Below are 26,938 nucleotides of genomic sequence, written 5' to 3'. Positions count from 1 at the left end.
TCATCGTGCGTTTATTACTTCTCTCTTGCTATGGCACATTTTACTTTTTATTCTAACAATAATTTTAATAGTGAAGAAATTATTCAAATAGTGAAGAAATTATTCAAATTGTTATTACTAGTTGTGTATGTACCCAATCCTACCAAACCGTTTTTAATATTTACCTTACCCCACCTCCTGCGTCGGTCGAGTTCTCGATCGGGCGCGGGAAGATCAAACAATACGGGCAACACTTTCTTGAAAAGCCTTCCTGATGTTGCCTCAACATTCAACATATCTATACGACTATTTGCAAAATGCAACATTTTTACGCGACAGGAAACAAAAAATGTTGCCCGTTTAGTTAAACAATGAAAACAACACGTTCAAAATCCCCATCAACCGAATTTTATTCGAGATCACTAGCTTTTTTTTTACAAACATAAACATCTCGCTAAATATAATCATCCCATCCCAATTGTGCTTTTTAAGCAATGTAATTCAAAATAAACTACACCTGACTAAAATATTTACACCACGATCAGGTTTTGTAATATTTCGAGTGAAAGCAGATTTCAAAAGAAAAAAAAAACAATAACAACAGGCAAATCAGCCGGTGCTTACTTTGTTTTTCATAGCATTGCTGAAGCGAGTTCGAGTATCGCTACTCCTCCTGGATCGCACGTAAGTCCATTTTGAGCCCCCTCCTCCAGAATACTTTACATGTTACCCTTTTTAACACTGAGTGAAGGAAGGTGATAAAATTTCTTGTTCAAGAACGCAACGCAACATAATAAAAAGTTGCCAAGTCCGAACCTCGACATCTCGATGAATAAGAACAAAATGAGACAATACTCAGAGCTGTAAGAATGGCCAGCACCGCTAGGCAAACCGCCGGCGTTCTGGGTGTCAGTTTCTGCCAAAATAACGGAAACAATTATTTAACGTGGTGTTCATCGATCTTGGATAGCAAAAAGGTCACATGGCGTGCCCTTTAAATCCGTAGTATTTCCTCCTTTCCCCTACAACTTGTCGAGTTCATTTTTCAGCGTGTCGACAGCCTTGCGCATGCGTCGTTCTTCTTCAGCGTCTGCGCATTCCGCGAGCCACTCGGCGCACTGCTTCAAAACGGCCTCCCTTTGAAGACGGAAGTGAGCGCGAATCGCTTCTTCAAATCCTGGAGAGTCAGAGAAAAATTGCAGTAAAGACAGATGAACAAACTTAAAGTTAAAACACTTTTACTGCCATAAAAACAGACATGTTTTTCCTTAATCGTTCTCCAGGAGGAGGGCAAAATTGCCCCATTCCGTTTGGTCAAGATTGGGGTACTAAACAACTCTATATGAACTTAAAATTTGACGACATAAATTCAATTAGAATAGCTGTCCATTCAAAGGAAGTAGAAAGTAGGAATAGTTTTACTCGACGTGCATCTGCGCATTCCTCGCATTCGCTGGCTAAGTTGTATGGAAACCAATGTTTATCGCCTCTTGGCTGGAAGAAAATACAGCTTTGATAATAAAACAAGCAAACTGACCCGGTGTTGGTTCCCGTAACTGTCCGACCATGGCGTGACGTATCGTATGCAGCCTGAGTTTTGCGTTGTATTCTTTGCACAGAGTCTGTCGAAAAAGAGCAAAGGCAAGTTAGTTCTAACACGTTTGCAAATTCCAAGCAATGAAACGACTTGACTGAACGAGAATCTCTTTGATCCAAACAATAGACAACAATGAATTTACCGAACAATAAAAACGCAAGAGCGGTACACAATTACTGGTTCAATGAGGAACGTTGGTTAGAAAACGCAGTACCGGGTAATTCACTGAAATCGATTGAAAGTGCTATCTCAACCCATCCTTGTGAACATGTTGCTACTGTTCCAGTTGGCAAGCCTAGTAAGCAAAGTATAATGGACAGTGCTTCCTGTTGAAAATTTGATATTATGACTGGTCTCGAAGGAAACCGTTAATTTCGTTACCCCAGAATCTCAATGGTTTCCGAACTAGCTGGGTTCTCAAGGACCAGTTATTAAGTGATTTGTATATAGTACAGCGAAGACTTAGAAGAACAGCGGTCGACGGTCAACATTCACTGGTAACAGTGCACTGTTATATTTTTTTCTCTAACCCCCTCGCGAATAAAACCCGAAGGAAGAGGAAGGAGAAGCCACGAGCCAAGCGGCCCACACTGCCGGAGCTTATCCCGGTTTCCGTAGCATTAAGCGGTTAGGAATATTTCTACTCCCCCCTGAATGGGATGCTAGTCCATTGCAGGGTTCCCCCCAAGCATTATGTCGCCGGTCCCCATTTATACACCTGGGTGGAGAGAGGCACTATGAGAGTAAAGTGTCTTGCCCAAGAACACAACACAAGTGACGCCGGCTGGGGCTCGAACTCGGACCGCTCGATCTAGAGTCCGGCCCTCTAACCGTTAGGTCACCGCGCCTCCCACAGTGCACTGTTATAGTTTTGCAATATTGCCCGCTCAGAGACTTTTGCCTGGAAACAGTTTTATTGTTAGATATGACCTCGAAGTAGCCAATGAGAGTGCGCACTGTTGGAGAAAACATTCCAGCTATGTAATAATATTGCATGTTACTTACATCTCCCTCGTCTGTTCCTTTGATACCTTCATAACCAGGCTCGTTAAAACAAGGATCAGGAGTGAACATCATGCTTTGAATTGACACCAAAACCTGTGGATACAGGAACAAGAGACTGCTTTACCACTTGCGTATGACTGCGCAAACACACAGCAGTATAAAGTACTGATCCCACGGTTTGATTCATAATACTTCATAACTAACACAACGTATCCAGATTGCGACAAGAGTGTTACAATTCAGTCACGGACCTGTCACGTATCCGTCACGCCGTGACAACGTGACGTGTTTTACCAATTTCGACCGTCATGGGCGCTTGACCGTTTAGAACTTTTTGAAAACTTATCGACTTAGCTCGCAAGTGTTCTTTACAGACAAACCACAAGAACTGTTCCATATTCGACATATCTTTTATTAATAATGTAATTTCAACAAGCACAAACCTGGTAAAGCGAAGACTTCTTCGGATCCCATTTTTCACTTGAATCTCTACCATGGAAAGTCCCCAGCAAACTCAAACAAACCTGAAAATATGAACGTGTTGAGTTCGTGAACGACTGCAAGGGAATATTCAACACACCACAGGAGAGAAACGGGAAAGTCAGACAAAGTGGAAAAGTAAGGCCAAATCAACCTCAGGATTACCTTGCCGTCTGCATATAGATTCGGGTTGAACCTGGAAATAAATAAAAACAATTGTCTTAACCCCAAACAGATAAGTCACAAACATTGCTGAGCTGATACTCCAAGTATCAATCTTGTTGAAAAGCCAAACTTTATGAAATGGAACCTTCATGGCATCACGAAAGCAAGGGCACTGTCACTTTTGAAATCGATCACTCATTTCCGCCATTTTGGCGCGAAAAAAAAACCAACCTTGTGACGGCACTTTACAAATTGAGTGAAAATGGGCGAATTCTGGTACCGCCCAAGACAACGCAAAGAGAAGTCAGCCACTAATACAATCTACCATAAAGATACGTCAATTGAGGCATTCATAGGAGTCCAAGTAATGACATCTGTCCAATCACAACAAACATATAAAATACGATGAACCAATCAGAACTCTTAGCTAAAAGCTTCAACCAGTGGCAAGCGCGGAAAAGGTCACGTGGCCCAATTTCCAAATCATTGATTGGTTTTGGTTTTGCGCCTGATTGACCGAAAAAATAACCAACCTGTTTGCTCTTATTGAATTCTACTGTAAAATAAATCACCGTATCTTACCTCACAGTACCGTTACCAGTGGTGATAATTTTCACCAATGGTGGATCAACAGGATATGAGGACGGAAAGTAGACATCGAACACAAAGCAGCCCCGACTGTACGGCGTATCGACCGTGCCGGTAATAAGTGCACGGACAAAGTCCATACGGTTTTCATCCTGCATGGACGATGAAATAAAATGCAACATTAGCACTCCACTGCCTGTCTTTTAAAAGAAATTTGCACAAATCACATTAATACGATCCTGTTGACAATTAGTTATCGCAATTGTAAGTTAAGGTTTTACTGGGGGGAGCTTTTCTCTAATAATGTAACAAAGGACACATTATAGCGAGGGATCACTGTGCCTAAAACGCCTTGATAACCGCAGAACGTCCAGCGTCCAATTAGCCGAATTCTGTATGGCATGGGTTAAAATATCCATATCCAACCCAAATAACTGACACACTGAGATCTGAAGAAATTGACTAAAATTGTAAAAAAAAATATTTGTTACAATGTGCTCATTCACGGTTGATCAAAAGATGGTGGATAACACTATCCACTGGAAAAATCACTGTCCAGTGAGTACATGTAAGTGTTAACAAAACCAACTACGTTATCCGCTGGATAGCGTTATTCGTCGTTTGAACAACCGGGCCTCCAGTTTATTTAGGGTTCGTGTTTGGGTAGACAACTTATTGAAGTCTAGACTCTTTTCTTTTCCACTTACATTCTTCAAACAGGGCACCAAACTGGGAAATAGCTCTCTTAAGAAAACCATACTATAGAAAACATTCTAACCTGTCTGACAAGGATGGAAGCATTTGGATATATCGGAAGATTATTTTTCAGTTGAGTTGCTTCTCGCATAAGAGCCTTCACTTTACCAGATCTAAAATCAGAAAGAAGAAATGTAAAAATGATAACAAATAGATGATAATTCGATGTGTTGAGAGTGACTTCTCTAGTTACCTGGGACATATAGGCTGACTGGCACGGCAGCGAAAGGCATGACATTCCTGAAATAAGGAAAACGCTTTCAGTTACAATTTGTTTCCAAAACTATAATTTTTTAAAAATCAGTAGTGAATATTTTGACATGGGTATCTCGGGGATCTATCGTCACTATTGTCTACAGCTTCCAGCTGATAATCATAGCAGCTCTACAATGTACACTGTTTTGTTGGTTTCCATTGAGCTTCCAGCTCATCTCCAGTAGTCTTAAATAAAAGTGTTTCTGTTACAACCTGGCCACTGAACAACGCATAAATGTTATTAGAAGGGGCCTTAGGCAATTAATGGTTCAACGGCACAAAAGTAATATGAGGAAATTTAGTTAGAAATTTCACCATGTAACCAAGCCTGAAATCGGCGATTCGACCAAAGAAACAAGTTGACCAGGAGATGAAATATTCCAATCTTCATGTCTCGGTCAAAGAAACTAGTTGTTGACTGATACTTGCAAGTTCTTATTTCATAGTTCTACTCTGTTATCGTCAATCTTATCAATTATATTCTTCAATTATTTTCCTACCACAAGCTCTGCAGTGTCAAACTTGATGGGTTCCAGAGCATCAATGTAAGCTTGATCTGCCTGCTTCGCGTCACACGGTTCCGATGAACCCGCCTCCTCGCCACCCTCCTCAGACACTTCTACTAGCGGGGGAAGTTCAGTCTCGTCTACGTCTGATTCGTCCTCATCAGGGGAGGGGTGATCTTCGTCTTGTGCTAATAATGTGCTAACCTGGGAAGAACAAGATAAATAAGCATCTAAAAATCAACTGTCTTAGCGCCTTTTATGTTAGGCTGTAAAAGGTGGACCTAACGTTTTAGTTTGAAGATGAAAGCCTAGAGTGTAACCATTCAATTGGAAGCTACTGTGCTAGCAGCACTTTTTGTGGTGCTATAAGTGTGCAAGGTGGTTCTAAGTTTAAAGTCTGTGCATAAACCCGAGTGTGCTCAATTGAGCAGTACTTTTATGAAGTATGGTTTCTTGTGCTGCACAATGTGATTCCAACTTTTTACGTCTTTGCCTTATCTCTGCGGTGTGGCCATTCAAATAAAAGCTATTGAGCTGTAGTTTTGTGTGATATACTTTGATACGCTGTGCCACCCATATAAAAACCAGTAAATTTCGTGTATTTCCAATCCCCTGTTTGCCTCAGATTTTTTTCCGGACTGTTTTTGCAGCTACTTAAGTTTCCTCACTTTGAATAACACCAGAACAACTCTCACCTCTTGCATAAGACTTCTCAAATCTTGAACCATGTGATCTGGGGCGAGATTCTCCCGCTGAACAACTTGCAACGCTCTTTCCACGCTGAGCCTGCTGTAGTCTGGGTTAGCGGCGAGGCACTTAACAAACTCTCTGTCTTCGCTGGCATTGGACATGCGCACTAACACTGTTAAAATTTTAACTAGCAGGTCACGTGGATCAAATGAATACCTTAAAATAAAAGCAAAAAAATACAAAACATTTTGATTTTTGAAGAAGCAAAGTGGTTTATTTAAACATACATGTACCAAAACATGTTTTGACCGACTATTGTGGTATCAACGCGCTCATCAACTACTGTTATAAGTATATTACACATAGAATGCTTTGGATATCCGATCCAGTAGTATCCACGACGCATGTCACATATGATCCCAGTACGTGGTCTAGCTCACCAAGAGTCTCTCCGTAGCTCAGTAGTTAGAGCGCCTAACCGGTAATGGGTTCGAATCCTGTCGGGGACTCAGATTTTTTCTTTGTCCCACGCTCGTGACAAATGAACATTTTATCTTATCATTAAATAATCTTACTTTTCCATGTTCTGGACTTTCAAATCCACAGATTTACGGCCGCACAATTGATCCAAAAATCCGATTATCTGAAAGTAAAAATTAAAAGCAAATTCAGTGTTGTGAAACTGAAAAACAATAATTCTTTATTGAAGAAGCAAATTCCACAGTTTTTTCTTATCAAGCAGCTAATAATTTAAACTTTGCGCCTTCGTCATAACGTTAGCATTCAAAGAATTTCGCTCTTAATTGATGACAAACAAAAGGTGACACTTCCTCTCTCCCCTTGGGCCTCCCCCACCCCACCCTACAAGTACAATCCAAAGACTGAAAGACATACCGCTGCTGCAGCTCTGATTGACAGCGGAGAACGTGAGAAGCAGCGAGCCACTTTTTCTTCTTGTGTGATTTTCTCCAGAAGTGCCAGCGTTGCATTTGCCTGAAATTCAAACAAGCCAAAGATTATGATGTGTTTTGGGTCACTCCAGTGCCTGGACATTTTAAGCCTTCCTAACTTTAAAATTATAATTTTCATACCATGTACATGTGGGATTGAGAGGCCTGTTCTTCACCCTTTAAAAACTGTTCCTTTTCTTTGCGCTGTTCTAGACTCAGTTCTTTCCACTTTTCATCTGTTCAGAAAAAAGGGAAAACTAATGCATAAAGTTGACTGATTATTGACTAGTGGTACATAGTATAAGGTATATTATACAAGAGTTTGAAACCTGAGAGCACCCGGATTGGCTAAAATGCTATGTTTATTCTGAATATGCAACATTAGAAACCACAGCATTTGCAATTCATAAACGCAGCTCTCATTCAGTTTATTTTCAGTAGCTATTCTTTCGATAAAGAAAACACAATCAGATGTTCAGTTTTTCAGTGCAAAATTTGAGTTTTTTTGGGGGGCAATTATATGTCTTATTTCAGGCAAAGACTACAATTGTAGGTTTTTGACTAGCTATACGAAAAGAGATAACAAATATGTGATGCCCTCAGTCAGTCAGTCAGTCAGTCGGTCTGTCTGTCTGTCTGTCTGTCTGCCCCCTCTCTACCTCAGTCAGCTACCTACACTCGTGCATTGTGCAAACAGCTCCTTGCCACATTGTCTGTCTGTCTGTCTGTTTGTCTGTCTGTCTGTCTGTCTGTCTCTGTCTATCTGTCTGTCTGCCTGTCCCCTCTCTACCTCAGTCAGCTACCTACACTCGTGTATTATGCAAACAGCTCCTTGCCGCATTGTCTGTCTGTCTGTCTGTCTGTCTGTCTGTCTGTCTGTCTCTATCTGTCTTTCTGTCTGTCTGTCTGTCTGTCTGTCTGTCCCCTCTCTACCTCAGTCAGCTACCTACACTCATGTGTTGTGCAAACAGCTCCTTGCCGCATTGTCTGTCTGTCTGTCTGTCTGTCCCCTCTCTACCTCACTACCTCAGTCAGCTACCTACACTCGTGTATTATGCAAAACAGCTCCTTGCCGCATTGCTTACAAGTCTGTCTGTCTGTCTGTCTGTCCCGTCTCTACCTCAGTCAGCATCGTACACTCCCGTATTGTGCAATTATGGTCCTTACCACATTGCTTGGCACACTGTACTTTCTTCACATTCGTAATTCGCAGCAAACCATCTTTTAGCACAAACAGAAGGGTGTCTAGCACACAACCTAGGAATGACTGAAAAAAACCAAGAACGTTTGTAAATCTTCTTTACGAATCTTTCCACAAATCACCTCTTTCAACAAAAAGTGGGGAAGGTAAAGAATCCGATCCAAACAACGCGTCGGTCAACACGTCGGCCGACACACCACAGACACACTACTGACTCATCGGCCGACACAATACCGAGCGGGCTTTCAAAGCCTACCGTTGTCCGGACGCTGAGTAAGCTGAGAACAATCTGTTCTAACAAGATCCTGAATGCTGGAATTAAGATCGGGGGCATAGGAAAGACCGTGGAGATAGACGAGTTAACATTTGGCGCCAAGAGAAAGTACCAGAGAGGGAGAGTCTCGGAAGGTCCGTAGGTGTTTGGAGCCGTGATTGGATCGGATTCTTTACCTTTCCCCAAAAAGTGTTATCTTCTATAGGAACCCATTTGTTGATTGACTTACCTGGAAACTCTCTTGTCCACATTCTCCCAAAATTGAAGGCAAACAGTCCGGTCTGTTCCACAGGATTTCCAACAACTTAATAATCTCGAACCTAAAACAGAATTAACTAGATGAACATGAGTGTGCATATATCCTATGACAGTTTTCATCTTGCGAAGTCTATTATCAACAGAGCTGATTTCAGCGCAAATCTGATGAAATAGGGGTAACGTTGGAGACAACAGTAGAAGACCTTCTGTCAAGCATCCCCCCCCCCCCCCGTGCCTCCCAACCCATCTACTCCTCTCTTATAATACCCATTTTTTCTGGTAAGTTCCTTCTCTGTATGGACGCGGACGTCGACATTTTAAAACAAAAATAAACAACTAACAGTTTCCTACCTAAGCTAGTTGATGAAAAATAATTCTATACACCCCTTCTTTCTAATAAGCTCCTACTTTATTACACCTCCCCAATCCAAAACAAAAAGGTCATGAAAAGAATGATTATTTTAGAATAAATGTAGGTCGACAACTACACTTGATATCAATAGCCCTCAAATGCGACACAGCGAGAGCTACGAAGCATCGCATCTTTCAGTGTACATCAGAAATTCTCTACAAATCTATAAAAAATAATTGCAGTCTGTGCTTAAAGCAACATATTCCTTGCTAGTGTATAGAAAAAAATGCACTTGCCGTTTTATGGGAGGCAATGTCGTTCATACCTGGCAGAAAATTTGTCAAACTCTTCTTTGTCCACGTCCAGGCCCTCCACAATGTCGACCGAGGAGTACGTATGAATTAGAGCTGGGCCGAGTTTATCTCTGACCGCTGGGCACATAGATACGCAGGCCAACAGGTCACCTTCGATGCCACTGAAAATCATAAGCAATATCATTGTGAACATAATGTAACTATAATGAGACTCTTTTCGTATAATCGTTAGTAAAAGTAGTCACTGAAGCTGATCGACTTTGTTGTTCAAAAATTCAACCTCAATTTTGCGCGAAATGTGTACGAAGACAAGATATTGCAAGTTACAAGCAATGAGATAATAAGTAAATTAACAAGTACCAAATAAAGTTAATATTAAATCAGTTCCTTACCTTCCCCACGTTGTTGCCTCCAACAATTTGTTTTTCCTGTCAACAAACATGCAACCCTGATAAATAATCGTCGAAAACGAAGACACAAAACAACTTTACCCTTTACAATCTATCTTTGCCATTTTGATTCATGAATTTGGTTTCGGCATATCTTAAATATTAAAGGAGGCTCTCACAGCCAAAACGTGGTCAGCTAGTAAGAGATCTGAAACCGACAAAACCTTAGGAAATCAGTATAAATTACGAGCGCGATGCTGTTTAGGAATTTCAAAGTTAATCGAACATCCCAAGAGTTCGAGTTTTTTCGGTTCCAAACACTACACGATTAACCATCGTGAGAGCTCTATGTGGGCTATCCCACTCGTGACTTGATTTGTCTTCGTCTACTGACTTTTAAAGTACCTTTTATTTCTGGAACATATTTCAGCAAATGACAACAGTGCTGATACGATTCTAGTGGCTGCCACAGGTCCAGGCATCAGGTCTCTGCGCTCAATCAGAGCACAACAACAATCAACGAAAACACAGATCTGTAACACGAACAATATTATAAAATGCACAATTAGACGTCGAGAAAGCGAGAAAGTGGACATCAATAATACAAAAGTAAAATGAAAAACAAAAAAAGGAAAATTTTAAAAAACGGAAATTGTTCTCCTATATGGATCATTTGTGCAACAAATAAAAATGCCTGCACCTTACTCGAGCTAAAACTTCATTAAACAAAATTTTGTACTTAAAGGCTCGAAAAAGATGTAGTTCGAAAAATTTCCTTAAAATTACTAAGGAAAATCTCCTCGGGTATTTCAAGAACGATTTGCCAAAGGGACAATTGTTGAAGGAATTCTACTTACATCCAATCCCTTTAGTGCACAGGGCTTGTGTATAGCGGCAAAGCTGAACCAGGAACACATGTCTTTGACGTAGAACTCGGGTATATTCGCGAATATTTCCCGCTGTTTGGCCCGGATTTCGTTTTCAGATAAATCCTGAAATCAACATTAACTTTAATGTAAATGAAATTTTCCAACATCAATCAATTAAAATTACAACAAATACATATTTATGACGCAAATGTAATACAACTGAACCTCTCTAAAACGCCACCCTATGGGCAGAATTAACTGGATGATGAAGAGAGGTTTCAACTGTCAGTCTGTGTATGGGACGGCGCAGTACATTTTCCTCTCGTCAACGGTCGAAGCCATTTTAGCGCCACTTTTTTTGCTATCATCCAAATTTTATTCTACTGAGAAAAATGCATGTCACCACCCAGGATCGGATCTGAAACCTTTGGCCTGCTAACATCCCTCCTTTACCACTACACAACCACGTTAATCCGCCAAACCTCCGAAGATTTTTGTTATATAAATTGCCTTTCTTTAACTGTCACCTCTATAATAGCTGACCTTTTCCCTATCCCTAACCTAAGCGTGAATCAAACTTAGGTCTAATAATTGCCTTATCTACAATCCACGCCATAATTTCTTGGGACTATCATTTTAACAACTGTAACGTGACATTCTGTTACGAATTCTCAGAATTGGAGAACCCCCGTTCCCCAAAACTAATGTTGCAAAATAGACAACAATGGAGGCATTGTTTTTTCAAGGTACATAACATTGTAATGGGACAGGGGGGGTAATTGCTATTTTTTTGCCCTGTTTCACGTGTAAAAACGGCAAGTACAGTCAACTCTCTCTTAACGGACACCTCTATAAGACGGACACCTCCATAAGACGGACACCTGGGGATGGTCCCTGCCGTTTTTCAGTCATTTTACTGTAACTAAACTCCCTATAAGACGGACACCTCTCTAAGACGGACAACGGACACTTTGAAATCATCAACGGACACTTAAGAAGTGTTTTTTATCATGTTTTATTCGTGAAATTACTTCCAATCTTCATATTGATAAAGCAAAGTTTGTCAGCGCCCTAAGGATACGCGCATACCAAGCTTACTAACCAAAACAATGAAGCTTCTCTGCTTATGTGAAGCAGTGAATTATCGATTGTAATGAACAAACGATACAATTTTCTGAAATTATTGTTGTCCCTGTTTGTAGGTTTTGTTAAAGAAAGCGACTTTCAACACACTCAAAACAGACGAGTATTTATTGTGCATAGGTTTAGCTTTATTATCTCAAAATTACTGGTGTCATGTTTCCTCGACTCTCTACAAGACGGACACCTCTCTAAGACGGACAGCTGCGGCCGGTCCCGAAGGTGTCCGTCTTAGAGAGAGTTGACTGGCAAGTATCCCAAGAAATGTGACGTGGATCGTAGGACTAATTTCATCTAATAATCAGAGCAAAGTTTCGATCTTGTCCAGGCTTAAACTAGAACAGATATTGCATCGTCCATTCCAAAAAGCTTGGTTACCAATGAAAGGGAAATCAGCAAGCACAGTCGGGACGAAAAATCATGGTCTTTGTATAGAACTGGCCGTCAGTGCAGGTTCGGATGTATTCATAAACAGCTTACTAGGCCATGCCTTACCTTATTTTCAGCAGCACAACTGTCTAGAAGATGAAGAAGCCAAGCGGCGCTTGTGATGTAAAACTCTGAACATAGCGTCATAAAGTGCGTGTCGTGCAGACACGTATTCCACTGAAGTATAAACAGCTACAAAAAAATGTGCAAACAAAAAGTGCATTAACATGACATATAGAAAAATTGTTTGCGTAACCGGGGTCTTAATTTTGAGTCACAACCTGTAACCATTTCAGAGACCTAATCCCTGCACAAACGCATTCGTAAACACAAAAGCGCTTTATTCAAAAACACATCTAGTAATTAGAATAAATTTTAGTGCGTCCAGAACAATTCCAATGTTATAATACTGGCTCCCGAGTTCCGATACCTGGAGTGTCATTGTGAACCAAAAGAAAATTGCTTCGTGTAACATATCCTTAATACCTCGGCGTTTTTGTTACTCTGAGTACACATATCTACCCCCGCCTGGGTGGAAAGAGATACCGTGAAAGTAAAGTGCATTGCCCAAGAACGCAACTTACCAGTGCTGGAACCACCATTCCCTTCCCCTTTTTTACCCTGTATCGAAACTCACCACGAGCTGTTTTCTCACTTCCGCTTCTTCAGGAGTGCCTTGTTTCATTTCAGACATTCTTGCGTAATACCTGAAAGTTGAAAAACGTATAAGCAGAGAGAAAGAGGAAGGCGTGAATCACCTTCATAAGAACAACTTCAGTGTACAAACAGTCGGAAAAACAAGGCCCGTTTTCGGAAAATCTTCGTGAACAACAGGAAGAGTTTTCGATTCTTATTGACCAATCAGAAGAGCATGGGCAATCGGAAAATGGTCACGTCAACTCGTCTCCCCATGTTTCTTAGCAACAAGTCTTCGTAAGACACGAAACTGGATTGCAACTGTAAGAAAAACTTGTTTCCCAGACAGAAAGAACATGGAACATGTCTGACCTATTTATTTTGTTGTAACGTTGAATGGTTGTGGTAAGTCCAACGTGCAGAGCGCTGTGAGTGATGTGAAACATCTCTGTCATCAGCTTAAACTGACCTAAAAACAAGAAGTGTACATCATACATTGCTAAGTGCTACAGTAATTAAAAATGCGCCATAAAAAACTACTTTATAGATGAAGTTTGTCCGAATGAGTCCAAACCATACAATACAATATCATGCTATTTTTATAGCAAATAATTTTACAATTATCCTGAGAAATATCGCTGAATATCGCCTGATACTCAGCCGACGAAGCTATAGGCCGAGTTGGCTAAAACCAGACGATATTCCCCAAGACTGAGCCGGATAATTGTTTTGTTATTCAACAAATTTTCAGTGAAACGCATTGTTACAGCTAGAAAAGCTGTGGTTATGCAGCACTTTGCAAGACTGGCCGAACCTTGGGAACCTATGCATATCGCATGATATCTGTTAAGTACAGACGACGAATAATAAGGACTTCCTGACCATATATGGGCGTTGTGACAATTTGCTGAAAAATAAGGGTCCAAATCACCTTTGAAGCAGCTGACAGCAGTAAAGTAAAAAAAAAAAACATGAACTTCGAATTTGAACTAACTGATAATGCACCAACAAAATCGAGGAGCTAACATTACAGTCAGTAAGAACAATCGGTTACCTTTCAGTTCCCCAGAAGGAAACAGCAAACTACGTAAATCGGTTTTCTCCTCGTTTTCCGTACCTGCATACAAACAAGTAAAATAAATTAATGTTAAGTATACTTAGATATGCACACGAATATCCAAATATTACACCATGTTGGCGTTACCAACTTGAAAAATGCTGATAAATAAACCACATCATTGATCACAAAAAGACATTTTAAAAACAAGACACAGCTGGCAAGCTTTTACAGATCTCTCTAATGTTCCTCGCTGATCGCCGAGCCATTAGAGAGCATGCTTACATGCTTACTTACTCACTTATAAAACCACTTGTTGTTGTTGTTGTTTTTTCATTTAATTGAGTTCAATTACACACATACACAATTCCATACATTTACTTTACTTACATAAGTACTATATCTACATACTCGTTTACATGCTTACACTTGCGCTACTCTTGCATGGATACAAAAACAAAAACAAAGGGGAAAAAACGTTGAAAAAAGGGAAGAGAAGAGTACTTTCAAGCTTTTCCGAAATCAACGTTCTTCATCTATATTAACAAAAAACGAATGCTTACGAGAGGATGCCACTTTTTGCTATGCATGTTTTGTCTATTGTTTCTAGTCGCTATATTCCATTCTATCATTTCTATAGCTTTCAAACCACTTGTTGCTGGACGACATTCGGCCAAGAACTTCTAAAAAACGCAACATTTCAATATTTTGGCTTACCAATAATATTTCCACCGCCCATTGTTCGTTCATTATCGAACCTCAGCCGACAGCCTTTAGATGTGCAGTATCGTGCTTCTATCTGTTTGTATTTTCCTTTTCCTTTCGACAGCAGGAAGGAATCACAAAGTTGAAGGGCTACAGTGCAAAGGTTAAGCATGAAACCTGAAAAGTAAAGGGGAAACAAGCCACATTAAAATTGACAGCCCAACCATCCTTTCCAAAGCCATCCTCACTCCACTCCCCCCCCCCACCCCCCAAATAAAAAAAGCCTATACAGTCGAAGCTCTCGTAAGCAGACACCCTCAGGACGCGAAAAAAGTGTCCGTAACTGGAGCTGGCCGCTTACGAGAATGGTTCTCGTAAGCGGCCACTAGAGGTGTAGCGGATAGATCGGCCGCTTACGGTAGCTCGCCCAGCTAACAATAACCGGACGGACAGGGATGAAGTCAAAACAAGCACTGAAATATGGTACTGTAATTACTGTAAGGTCCTGTAAAAATCCTTGTGACAAACGGCGACGTGAAGTTGATTGAAAAAACCAAGATACAGAGGTTGTTAAAAGGATTTTCATTGGGGTGTCCGCTAACGGAAGCTTAAAAACAAAGAAAAAGTTAAAGTCGTAATCTGTGAAAGTGTCCACGGCCGCTTACGGGAATGTCCGCTTACGAGAAAGTAAAAATACAGAGTTTGTATAGGAATTTAAACAGAGTTTCAAACAACGCGGCCGTAAGTAGAGCTGTTTGCTTACGAGATTGTCCGTTAAGATAGCTTCGACTGTACTCTATGATCCCAGCTTCACTGGGACCATTTCCTTCAATTTTTTCAACGTTCCCCCTATCTGCCCTATGTGCACAAACCAGTTTCCACCGTTTTACGGAAAACGGTCAAATTTTTTATTACAAATAAATACTCAGTTTAGTGTTTATTACGTTAAAGAAAATTTCCAAGTCTAAACATCCAAAAAACAAATAATTTGCTTTCATCCTGTCCGAAAATACCCGGAAATGGCACTTTAGGGAGTCAAAATCTTTTTTTTTTTTTGTCGGGGGAGCATGTTCCCGGACCTGGAGGTCCGCGCTTTCGGTGCTTCTGTTATCGGGAAACGGCCATCATTTTTCCTGGATAAGCGACTGTCGCCAAAGGCAACCCAAGCTGACAACATGGTAACTTGGTACTCCAAACAGACCAACAGAAAAGCATACTGCAGCCCAGGACGATTCACCACAGATGTACAGACAGGTTGACAGATGGACAGCTAGACAAAGACACAGTTTTACAAGTGTCGCAGAGACAAAAACAAATTTCGTTTTACAACTTTGAACTATGATAATATTTTTAACTTACCATCACCAGCCACTGTTCCTCCAAAATTATCTCCAGGCATATTTGGTGACAATCTGAGATCATTGAGTGACACAACACCGGCTAACCACGCTAGTGCACTACAGGAAAAACAAAATATTTAACTCAAACAGAAAGTTAAACTTGTAACATGCAGTAATCAGCTGTCATCTTGATTGCTATATCTTTTAAGATACACTAGTTACAGTAATAAAAAAAATAAAAAGATGGAATACAACACTCTCAAACATGTCAGTAAAAAAACATGAACCTGTACATCTATTCCTCCTTCACACAGAATAAATAAACTTCTAAACGACTATATAAAATGTATACAATGTACTTAACAAAAGCCTGGCGTTCAATTTGTGATCCTGATTTAACACAGAAGTCACAAAACTGGAACAAAAGTTTGTTTAAAAAAACAACCAATGCCACGCCTTGATAGGATATTACTGTAGTGGATATATACACAGCTTAATGTTCCATGTGTTGTTTTGCAACCAAAATGCTGTAAGAACATGACAAGTCTCTCTCGTATCCATTCTCATATCCATCTCATTCCCAGGCTTATCGTCACCATGCATTTTGAGCCTCAGGGGCTTGGTAACAAAAGGACATGTACTGACATCGTGCCTTACCTATCCTTGGCATTGGATTTCAACAGCTTCACAAGTGCCTTGTAAACAACATTCTGACAGCCATGAATGCCATCCATGATTTGAGACTAAACAATTTAAAAAGAAACACTTCATTAATATATCATTCAACTTTGGTAGAGTTGGTCAATGAACAAGAATCAATTTAGCAACTGTTGAACTCATGCAGAGAGATGTGAAGTGTCCTGCAGCACCATTAGGTGAACTGCTTTTTCGTCCCTTCTCTGCTACCCAACATGTGAAATGTCTACCATTTAGGTCAGATAAGATCAATCAATTAAGTATTTGATACCAGATGTGACGGATAGAATCCTTTGAGTGGACTCTTAAGGCCAGGTTAAACTAGGAAACATTGTTCTTTGTCATGTTTCCTAGGTGGATAAATTAGCGGGAAGCAAGAATGTTTTGCTGCCCGAGTGGCTAAACTAGGAAACAATGTGTCACACATGCACATAAACTAGTCAACACTGCTTCTAATTTGGTGGCTAAACTGGGCAACATATGTTTCTGGAGCAAAATTTGTGTCTGGGAAGCAAAAATGTTTTTGTCTTGAGGCAGAAACATTTTTTGTTTCTGCAAAGTGAAATTTGTTTCTACAACATATGTTTCCCGTGTGGCAAAACTGGGAAACATTTGTGTCCGCAACTGTTACAATGTTTCCTAGCTTAGCCAGGCCTTTAGGGTGCATTTCTTTGGGATCATCCAGCACAGGATCAATGATCCGAGATCAGTGAGATCAAGTTGCATCGAAAGAACTGATGCATCCTTGCCCAGAGTAGATTCATCAGTTCCTTTGATGTACCACAATCCCACTGATCTGACTGTTTATTGATCCTTATCCAGATTGTCCCAAACAAACACACCCTTATAGGCTTCATGTGGGCAACAAAGCCACAAGTTACAAGCTGGAGGGGGGATTCATTTGGGCCTGCTTTACTTGCTGGTTTGCAGCTTACAGGGTGTGGCATCATGACTGTAACTGGGCCTATCCTTTGTCTGGTCCACAGCCATTATGCAGTAATTTACATCATGTGGTGACCCAAACAAGACTAACTGTACCTGGAGTTGATCAGCATCACTGCGAAATGGCTGAGGGAAGTGTGGCATCTCAAGGAAGATAGCCACAGAACGAGACTTCTTGTCTTTCTTTACCTCAATTGTAGACGTTGACAGGAATGAGGAGAACAACGACTTATGTTGGAAGAAAACACCCTGCAGAAGGAACATGTTCATTGCTCAATTTCTGCTTCAAAACTGAAATAGAAATTTTAAGTTCAGCATTGAACAACTGATTGTTCTCTTAAATTATTACCAGTTCTTTTATTCCACTGTCCAATTCTCGTTCAAGGGCTTCAGCCAGAAATTCTGCCATGGTAGGCTAAAACAAAAGAAATAATAATATAATATGAGCTTATTGACTGAGTGGCCCGGAAATATTTAGCCCAGCATGTCATACATGCCAAGTGCAGAGGGATGTTAATAGCTGAGCGGTTACTCCTCAAAAATGAGAATTAGAGATAAAAAACCTCTGAAAAAAAATTGTTCACTGAAAAATACTTTATTTTGGTGTTATAAACTGTTAGAAAAAATCTATGTTATATCAGTCCCAGACAATGTTCACTGCTTTAAGGTAGCACCCTATCTTATATAAGACGACTACTGGTCATATTTACCTGAGAAAGAAGAGTTTCCAGCCCTCTGAAAATACACTTGCATTCCAGTGTTATCTCGTCTAACCTAATGAAGGGAAATAATAACTTTACAGGTTCAACAAAATCAACCACATAGAACGCAAAAGCAAAGTACTCCTGTGCAGTTAGAAAGGCACTACAATGTATAAACGAAAGAGACTTATTATATTTATGAGATCTATTAGATTTAGTAGACAGAAATTTCTTAATTCTTTTAATACACAGGGCCACTGTATATATGCAGTCACTAACATTGCTTGTAATGTTTAAAAAATGTAAGCTGCAGTTGGATAACAGCCTTTTCAAGCACAAGGTGTCAGCTACTTTTGTTGACGCTAAGATTTTGACAAATTTCCTCAGTATTCTAAGACCCCCTTGTGGAACATCATCGCTTGTGCATGCATTGTGCATTGAATGTCATTTATTTAAAATGGCTGTCATATGAGTGATGCCCTCAATTATTGACAATACCTTTTAACTCGGACAACTTGTCTTCCGCCAACAGTTACCTAAGAACCAAGAAACAACACAGTCACCACATTAAAATGGACAATGTAGGATTGAAAAACTTTGGATCTTGATTAGAAAAACATAAATTAAAATAAATCTAATTTTAATTAATACATACATTAACTTCCTTACCATTTCAACAAAAGTTTCTTTTACTTCTGGATCCTGTTTGCCTTTTTCCAGCAGTCTGCTAAGAAGATCAGCACTCACTGTTATACCGTCACATGACCAGCCTCCAACACTCGCCAGAAAAAACTGAGATGGACCCTAACAACAGCAAAGAATTTAACGTCTTGGCATGAGCAGGTCATGTGTAAACAACAAACAAAATGATCAGCGACACATGTATAACATTAAAATCATGCTGTCTGACTGTAAGAATTCCATCTTTTTCAGCAACGTTTTTTCTGAACAACTTAGGTTTAGTTTTTTTGCCAGTTTAATGGTACTGTATTTGTTACACAGAAACCAATACACAAAAAGTCTACACACATACTTCAGATTGGCCTGATTGGACAAAATCAGACCACAAGTCATCTTCAACTCCAGTAGGACTGGCTGCAGCTGCAAACAATCAGAAATAAAGACATGTATTGCAAGGGGCGCTGCAATCTACTACAACAAACATGATTTTATTAAAATACCCTTATCACAGAAAACCCCAACAACAATAGGAATGTGTTAAAAGTGGGAAGTAAGCCCATGGGCAGATTCATTGACTTGCAGCTCCTTTTTGCAAGGACTAATAATTTGTATTAGCATTAAGTGAGCCTACAAGGTGTATAGAAAGGAATGTATTACAGCAATTAGCCATGTTCAAAACGAGCAGGGGACTGGGTACGAATATTCAATATCGATTGCACTGAAAAACTGAGCCCGTCATCTGAAGGCATCCAAAATAGTAACTCAACCAAATGAGAGTTATTGGTTTAAACGCATAGGTATGGTTCCCTTTTAGAAATTGCTAGAGAGCTTAGTATGGATTGGAGGGACAGCTGTCCATCCAGCCATACTAAGCTTTCTTATTTTAACGATTTTAGAGTTGCATGCCTTTGCGTTTAAACAATAATCAACTCTCGCCTTGCGGACACCCCGCTATTCGGACGCTCGCTAACGGACAAATCCAGGTTCCCGGCGGGGTTTGACTGAAAATGACTCCCGCTATAGGCTCTCGCTTTAACGGACGCTAAACGAAGCCCCGAGCGTGTCCGCTAAACGAGAGTGACTGTAACTCTCAATTGGTTGAGTTACTGGATCCTTCTGCGGCCAGCTCTCTTCCCATCCCTGCTCGTTGAACATGGCTAATTGAGTTTCAGCATTGTGTCCATTTATACTCTTGAACTTGACCACTGATTATTCCCTCAAAAAGTCCTGTATTATATTGAGTATTCTGGAGGCACAAGGGCCAAATGGTTTGTGCACTGGACTCCAGATCAAGTCCTGACCAGATCACTGTGTTGTTTTCTTGGGCAAGGCACATTATTTTATTTTAGATATACAGCCTCAGTGGAATGGTTTAGGCCCCATTTACTCCTGCTCATTGTTTTGCTCGACATTTTATACTGTACATGAATCAAATGTCACAATACAATCAAGGTGAAAAACTCACCATGGATAAGATGTTTAAGAACTGTATTTACACACGGCTCCATAACAGCTGAAGTCACTTCTTTCCAAATCTTTCCTCCATCTTGAATTGTGTTGAACTTCTTTCCTGGCAGCTGGGAACAACGGTCAAAGCACAGAATTGCAAACTTCATTGGATCCTACAAAACAGAATACACAGATAATTCAACTTCTTCCACTCTTTGTTGCTCCCTTTCACTTCCCATCCCTTTGCTTTCTTCTTTCTTTCTTTTTTCCTTTCTTTCTTTTGTTCTTTCTTTCTTTTTTTCTTTCTTTCTTGCTTGCTTGCTTTCTTTTTGCTTTCTTCCTTCGTTCTTTTACTTTTTCCTCCCCTTTCTCCCTTGTTTCTTTTTTCTTTTCGTTCTTTTACTTGCATTTCTTCCTCCTTCAATTCCTAACTTCACTTCTTTTCCCTCCCTTCCATCAATTTTCTCTTCCCACATTTCAACCTTTTCCCTTCCTGTTTTATTCCACCCAACCTTCAATTTCACCTGCATTTCGTTCCTATTATACTGTAAAAGGGATAATTAATTCCTCTCCTTGTTTCTTCTTTAATTTAATTTTGCCTATACCTTGTTTCCTTTTTCTTGCTCTTCTTTTCTTAGATAAATCATAACCAATACAATGCAATATTAAAAAGAGCTTACCACTTCTCTGTAGATCCTTTTTGCAAGGAGCTTTTCTAGCTTCTAAATAAAAAGGAAAAAAGTAGATATTAATAATAGTTATCTTTTCAATAAATAAATATCCACTCAAATCATTTGTAAAATAGCTCTTGTCAGTCACTATTCCTACCTTGTTTAACTCTTCACTATTGACAGGTAATTCAGATGCTTCAATCTGCAAAATTGCTTGCCCCTTTTCTTTCCCAGCCTAAAAAAAAAAATAATAAAAGCATGTTTCAGTTAAAATAAAACAAGGCTGATGTACATGTACTTTTAAGCCTTCAAATTAGCCCTGTGGACTTGGATTCTGTACACTACACATACTATACTGCTGCCACCCTTTAATAATTTTTCACACCTTGATAAGTGGAAGGACATCCCTCTTGGAAACTTGATATTCCTGCAATGTGAATAAAACGTAGAGGGTAACTCTTTTATAATGCATACATGTAGCTGTTATTTATAGCAATAAATAATTGCTTCTCAAAGTCACTAATAAAAAATCTTTGAACATGTCTCTTCCTCAAACATGTAGGCTTGTATGCTTTAAATTGCCCTTACAAATCTGCTTTCTTTGAACCACTTGCAGGCCCTTGAATCACACTTAGATGGTAGGTAAGGTTAAACAGATTAAAAGATTTTGAAATTCATCAATGTAAGCCATTCAAAACTTTTTATCCTGTATTCTGCTAAAGATTGAGGATTTACACATAATCTCAAACAATATTTCAAAGGGAAAACCTAGAGACTGAACTCTAAAAAGACTGACTCATCCACTTACAAAAGAACATTCCAGAACCTGCATCAACACTTCCTTTACCACGTCTTCATATGGAAGGTCCTGACAACAAATATAAAGCAAATGTCTAATATGAATAGCAGCAACAAAAATGCTCCTTTACAGATTATTTGTGCAATCAAATTTCATTACACTTTAATGTACTTCTCTTTCGATAAAAAAATGTTTAAAAACAAGACTCTCGAGTGTCTTAGGACCACTGTAACTTGCTGGCTAGGTCATCACAAAGTGCGAGGTAGCGAGCCGTGTGATACATTTCGGTTAGCCTAAAATAAATAGCACTTCAGTCATCCTTAAAGTCACTCCAGTCACAAATAGCTGAAATAGCACTCCGATTAGCCTACAGTTAGCTTTGGTAGCTTACGGTTAGCCTTTTTATTGGAAGTAGAGATTTCTGCCTTGCATGCCTCACTGCCTTGCCTCGCACGCCTCTCTGCCTCGCACATTAAAGACTCTGCTGGCACTTGGATAGCCATTAGGTTCATTATGTCACTCCCTGGTTTTAAGAAGGTTATCACATATACAAATTAAATGTGCAATAACTCAGCTTTCAGCAATATCTGTTTTTAAATTAGGAGGTGAGTGCGACCTAATGGTCAGGGCCGTACATAGCAGGGGCAGTTGCCCCCGCCAGGAAGCTCCCCCACACTATGTAAACAGCTAACTGGAAAGCTTCCCATCAGTTGGGTTTAAACAAGTTTCTGTTTATTTACAATAGTTATCTGTTTGTTTGTTTAGTGTCTGCAGTAAGCACAGCAGTGCTAAATACATTGACATTCAAGCTGCAGTCCTAACCTGTAACTTTTCTTGTTTGGTGACTAAAACAAATATCAATAGAACATGTATTAGTGAGACAATAACTACATGACTATACTTATTGTACTTTTTGGTATTACATCAGAAATCTAACATATTTTAAATGTTTCTTAGATAATTATATCAAAAGAACATCAGCATTTTTCACATACATGTAGCTTGTTCGTTATCAGGAGGGCCTTAAAATTCAGACCACCTGGGCTCACGACAAAACACTGGTGTACAGTCCAGTCTCCCATAAGCAGACACCCTTGGGACCTGAGAAAGTCTCCACACTGGAGAGGTGTCCACTTATGGAATGTTTAACTTAATGTAGTGTTTGTATGTGACTAGGACCACAAATCAATGTCTGCTTTCAGGGAGTGTCTGCCTATGGGGTGGAGGGTCTGTTAGCTGTGGTTTGACTACACGACTATCTCTCAGAGGGCCATAAATTGTTAAAGAATGCATGTACATCTATGATGTTATACCTGTGGGCTTCCGGGATGATGTTGTAGACAATTCCTTTTGAACATCTGCTGCGTCTATCACATCCAAATTATCAGCTACAGCCATTCTTGGTACGCTGTTTACTTCAATTGCTGTAGTAACTGGACACTTCTCGGAGGTAGTAGCCCTAACTGAGGCAGCTGCAACCTCAGTAGCAGCAAGTGTTCTCGCAGTTACATTAAACAACTTAGGTTTACAATCATCTGTCTGCTTTATACTTGGATTTAAAAGTCTTGATTTGTCCGATCTTTTGCCAGTTCCAGAGGCTCCCGCCTCCCCCGTGTTACCTTTCCACACTTCACTTTTGTCATTTAATCTTCTTCTAACAGTTTGTTTGTCACTGGATGCTACTGTTGACTTGTTCACTGGAGTCCTTTCATTTCTATGTTTTAATGGTGAATTCTCAGCACTGGAAATGTGTTGCTCTGAGGCCAGTTTTCGTAAACGTGCAGCACGGACATCCTCAACATCGACACCTGTTGTGGATATATGTTGTGGTTTAATTTATCTATGGTTTAAAATTTTTGAAACCAGTTTGATTTTCATTTCCCTTTGTTTCATGCAGATTATGATAATTAACATAAGACAATGAAAAATAAAAATCAAGCTGGTTTGAAAAATTTTAAACCAAATATAAAATTGAACCACAACATATACATAAAAAATTGGTCTTTAAATATAAGCAAATATCTCTAACAATTTGAGTGTATGCTGAGGAGAGTAAGGGTATTTAACGGAATAGCAGAATGACAGAATGGCACTAGTTTGCTTGCGGTTAGCTTTTATTTGTTGGTTAAGGAAATACTATAAAATATCCCAACCAACAAATGAAAGCTAACTGCAAGCAAACTGGGATGAAAATTAGAGCCATTTCATCATTTTGCCATGCCGTTGAATAGGGTCAAGCATAAGAAAAAATGTAACATAAAAATATCTATATTCACACCTGCATGGTTGGCTGTGCCATTTCTCCACTGTACTACTGCCGCAAACACTATAATTAAACAAAGGATTCCTAAGAGACCTCCAACAATCTGCTTTCCACTCCATGTGGAGCCATTGGCAGCTGATGGCTTTGTTTTTGTCTGAGATTTCTGTTTTGCACTCCTTTTCTTAGTTGAACCTTTTCCTGGTTTTTCATCTGGCTTATCATCACTATTTTCACCCTTCAAGGCAGCCTAGCAAATGACAAAAAAAATGAGCAAAGTCATTGACAACATAGGAGCAGATCACAACTCTTATAATAATTTTTATCAACACTTCTTGAATGGCACACGTGCACTGTGAAGAGATGAAGCCTACCCTGTCAAACAGAGAGTTTGACAAACTTTTCGAAAATCATGTGCAACGTTTCCAACAGTTTTAGATTGTGCTGAACAGATATCTTATTTCCAGCCTTCTACAAAGATTTTTTAAAGACTTATGATTCCCAGCAGTTCATTTACACTCTTGGCAAAAAAGAGGCCCTGCCAGGGTAAATTCCAACAAGTGACATGGCCCAAAAAGTAGCAACAGCACATAAAATAAAACCGTGACAAACAACAACCCTTATGGAAAAACTTAAATTCCGACAAGGACAGGCAATTTTGATTCAATTTAATAACCGACAGCGACATGAAGAGCGATAAAACAGCAACATGGGACATTTTTAAATTTAGACAAGTGACACGAGAATCTCTCCCCCCCTCCCCCCCCCTGGCAGGGCCTCAAAAAATATCACCATTCTCCTGTAATGTGTTTATTGTCAGGCCTTCTGCTGGGTATGGTATGGCTATCCAAACATTCCCTCTTTGGTGCCCCATACCCCCTATCCATTATCATGGTACAATAAAGTTGTTAACCCCCTATAAGCAGACACCTAGGTAAGATCCAAGGAATGTCTCCTGCGGGAACATACCATAGCATCTCGGAAATACTTTGACATTTCCTCAGCTGATAATTCTCCATCACCATTCTTATCATATTTCAAAAGAATTTCTTCAATTTCCTGAAACAAGTGAAGTAAAATATTAATTGATGATGATCAAATTAAACATTTGTTAAAATTTGTTTAAAGTGAAATAAATACTCATTAGTAAGAATAATTTTGGTGTGTGTTTTGACAGGACTTCTTTGAGGTTACAAAATGTTTTTTAAAAGGCGACATTTCAAATAGTTTTACAATTCTTCTTCAGGCTGTAGGTTGCAAGATGTCAGACAACCCCTTTTCAAAAGACATTTTGTAACCTCAAAGGAGTCCCAGACAGAGCAAATATGCTAATTTATTTTATTATTAGTTTTTTTACGATGAGGCACAGCAGTAAAAGTTTCAGACAAACTAATTTCAATAAAGTAATGTTTTATTTTAGTCTATTTTTCTTACCGCATCACTCAAGTCATGTTTTTCATGATCATTATCAAAGATGTGTCTTTGCAAAGGATCTTCAAATTGTTCACTACAAAAGGAAGCATTTAGAATGAAATTAGTCTGATCATGCAATACTTTTAATTTACACCCAGTAATCAGCCCAGTCACAGCCAAGGCAAAAAAATAATCTCTGCGTCATGTGCCATTGCAAAACACAATATTCAGCTTGTGTGCATTACTGACCACTTCTGTGAGCGTAAAGACAAACAGAGCAGCAAGCCCCTGACACTAATCTTTTAACAAGTTGTAAAAAGGTGTAAAAAAACAAGCTCACTAGCATGGTCAGATAATAAAGCAATCACTGAAACAGATGGTTTCGCAAAATGTTGTGATTTGTCATTGTCTCGCAGATTAAATGTTTGCCTTCTTCACGTCACAACATCAGATATTGTTTTGTGGGGGTTGAATAGTGGTATAAATGTCAATTTGCCGATCCGCTACAATGAATCTGCAAGCTTCCACAGAATATATGCAAAACTTTTGCAAAATCCAAAATCTGTTACAGTTGGCTAGGATCTGCAAATCTGCAGAAGTTATTGATTCAATTCAAAATCTGAGCAATATTTTTCAGAAAATCAGATGATCCGCAACCCTATTCACCCTCGCAAAAATTGACTGCTTGCCAATAACAAATCACGATATCTTGCTCAACCTTAACTAATAGCTCTTAAAAACGTAGAATACAATTTTATGAACCAAAATTCTGGGGCCACGCAGGTTTGAATTATTTAATATGTACCGTACTTGAGCTAGTGGCACTGACTCTAGACTGACATTTAATAAAAGAAGAAAGGTGATAATAAGTCATCAACTACATGTATAGCATATTGCCTTGATGTATCACCACAAATTCCAGAACTACTGCGCAAAGCGAAACCGAAAGAAAATTTTGTGCAGGCTCGACAGTGTTTTGCGCGCTATTCCGCGAGGTATCATGTTACACGTACGAATCAAAGTGGTGAATCGAGAAAGAGAGATGCTGCAAAAGCAAGATTTGACCTACAGCAAAGATAAGCTGCATGGATGCATGAGTTTCAAAAGAAATCAAGGGTGCTAAGCGGAAGTAAAAGGTCGATTCAGGAGCCCCAAATCACGTGGGAAGACACCGAATCGAAAGTGTAAACAGGCAGTAAAAATTCTTACCTCGTGCGAACAAAGAAAGCCAACGGTATAAATAACCAGAGCCATAAAATGCTGTTCCGTGCCATCGCTTAGACTCTGGAAAAGAAGATGGCCGCTGTCATAATGTGCTAGAAAAATAACTGAGTCATGATTACGGTTGATTGCCGATCCGGATCGTCTGAATGAAGTTCAAAGTCAGTTCA

The 26,938-nt window shown here is 39.6% G+C and overlaps 1 protein-coding gene across 1 annotated transcript; it reads right to left on the bottom strand.

Moving 5' to 3' along the window:
• Positions 1 to 366: 366 nt before the first annotated feature.
• Positions 367 to 26,938, bottom strand: LOC144649691 (uncharacterized). The gene is made up of 43 exons (XM_078509252.1): positions 26,757 to 26,938; positions 25,569 to 25,641; positions 25,104 to 25,193; positions 24,153 to 24,384; positions 23,188 to 23,682; positions 22,697 to 22,719; positions 21,884 to 21,943; positions 21,461 to 21,502; positions 21,233 to 21,310; positions 21,085 to 21,126; positions 20,421 to 20,577; positions 19,308 to 19,375; positions 18,944 to 19,078; positions 18,773 to 18,810; positions 18,284 to 18,347; positions 17,923 to 17,988; positions 17,670 to 17,822; positions 16,593 to 16,678; positions 15,955 to 16,052; positions 14,608 to 14,772; positions 13,888 to 13,950; positions 13,206 to 13,302; positions 12,835 to 12,904; positions 12,264 to 12,389; positions 10,617 to 10,751; positions 10,165 to 10,292; positions 9,763 to 9,798; positions 9,382 to 9,531; positions 8,676 to 8,766; positions 8,139 to 8,238; positions 7,113 to 7,207; positions 6,916 to 7,014; positions 6,597 to 6,664; positions 6,027 to 6,237; positions 5,326 to 5,535; positions 4,764 to 4,810; positions 4,593 to 4,683; positions 3,809 to 3,966; positions 3,227 to 3,257; positions 3,025 to 3,105; positions 2,582 to 2,674; positions 1,517 to 1,601; positions 367 to 1,156 (listed from the first exon to the last, which is right to left on the bottom strand). Exons 1-43 carry the CDS (start codon positions 26,819 to 26,821, stop codon positions 1,002 to 1,004), a joined length of 4,650 nt encoding a protein of 1,549 aa, XP_078365378.1. The 5' UTR covers positions 26,822 to 26,938; the 3' UTR covers positions 367 to 1,001.

This window comes from Oculina patagonica, chromosome 4 (assembly GCF_052425735.1).
Source record: "Oculina patagonica isolate OP01 chromosome 4, crgOcupat, whole genome shotgun sequence".
NCBI classification, from domain to species: domain Eukaryota; kingdom Metazoa; phylum Cnidaria; class Anthozoa; order Scleractinia; family Oculinidae; genus Oculina; species Oculina patagonica.
This window is presented reverse-complemented; position numbering and strand designations above follow the sequence as displayed.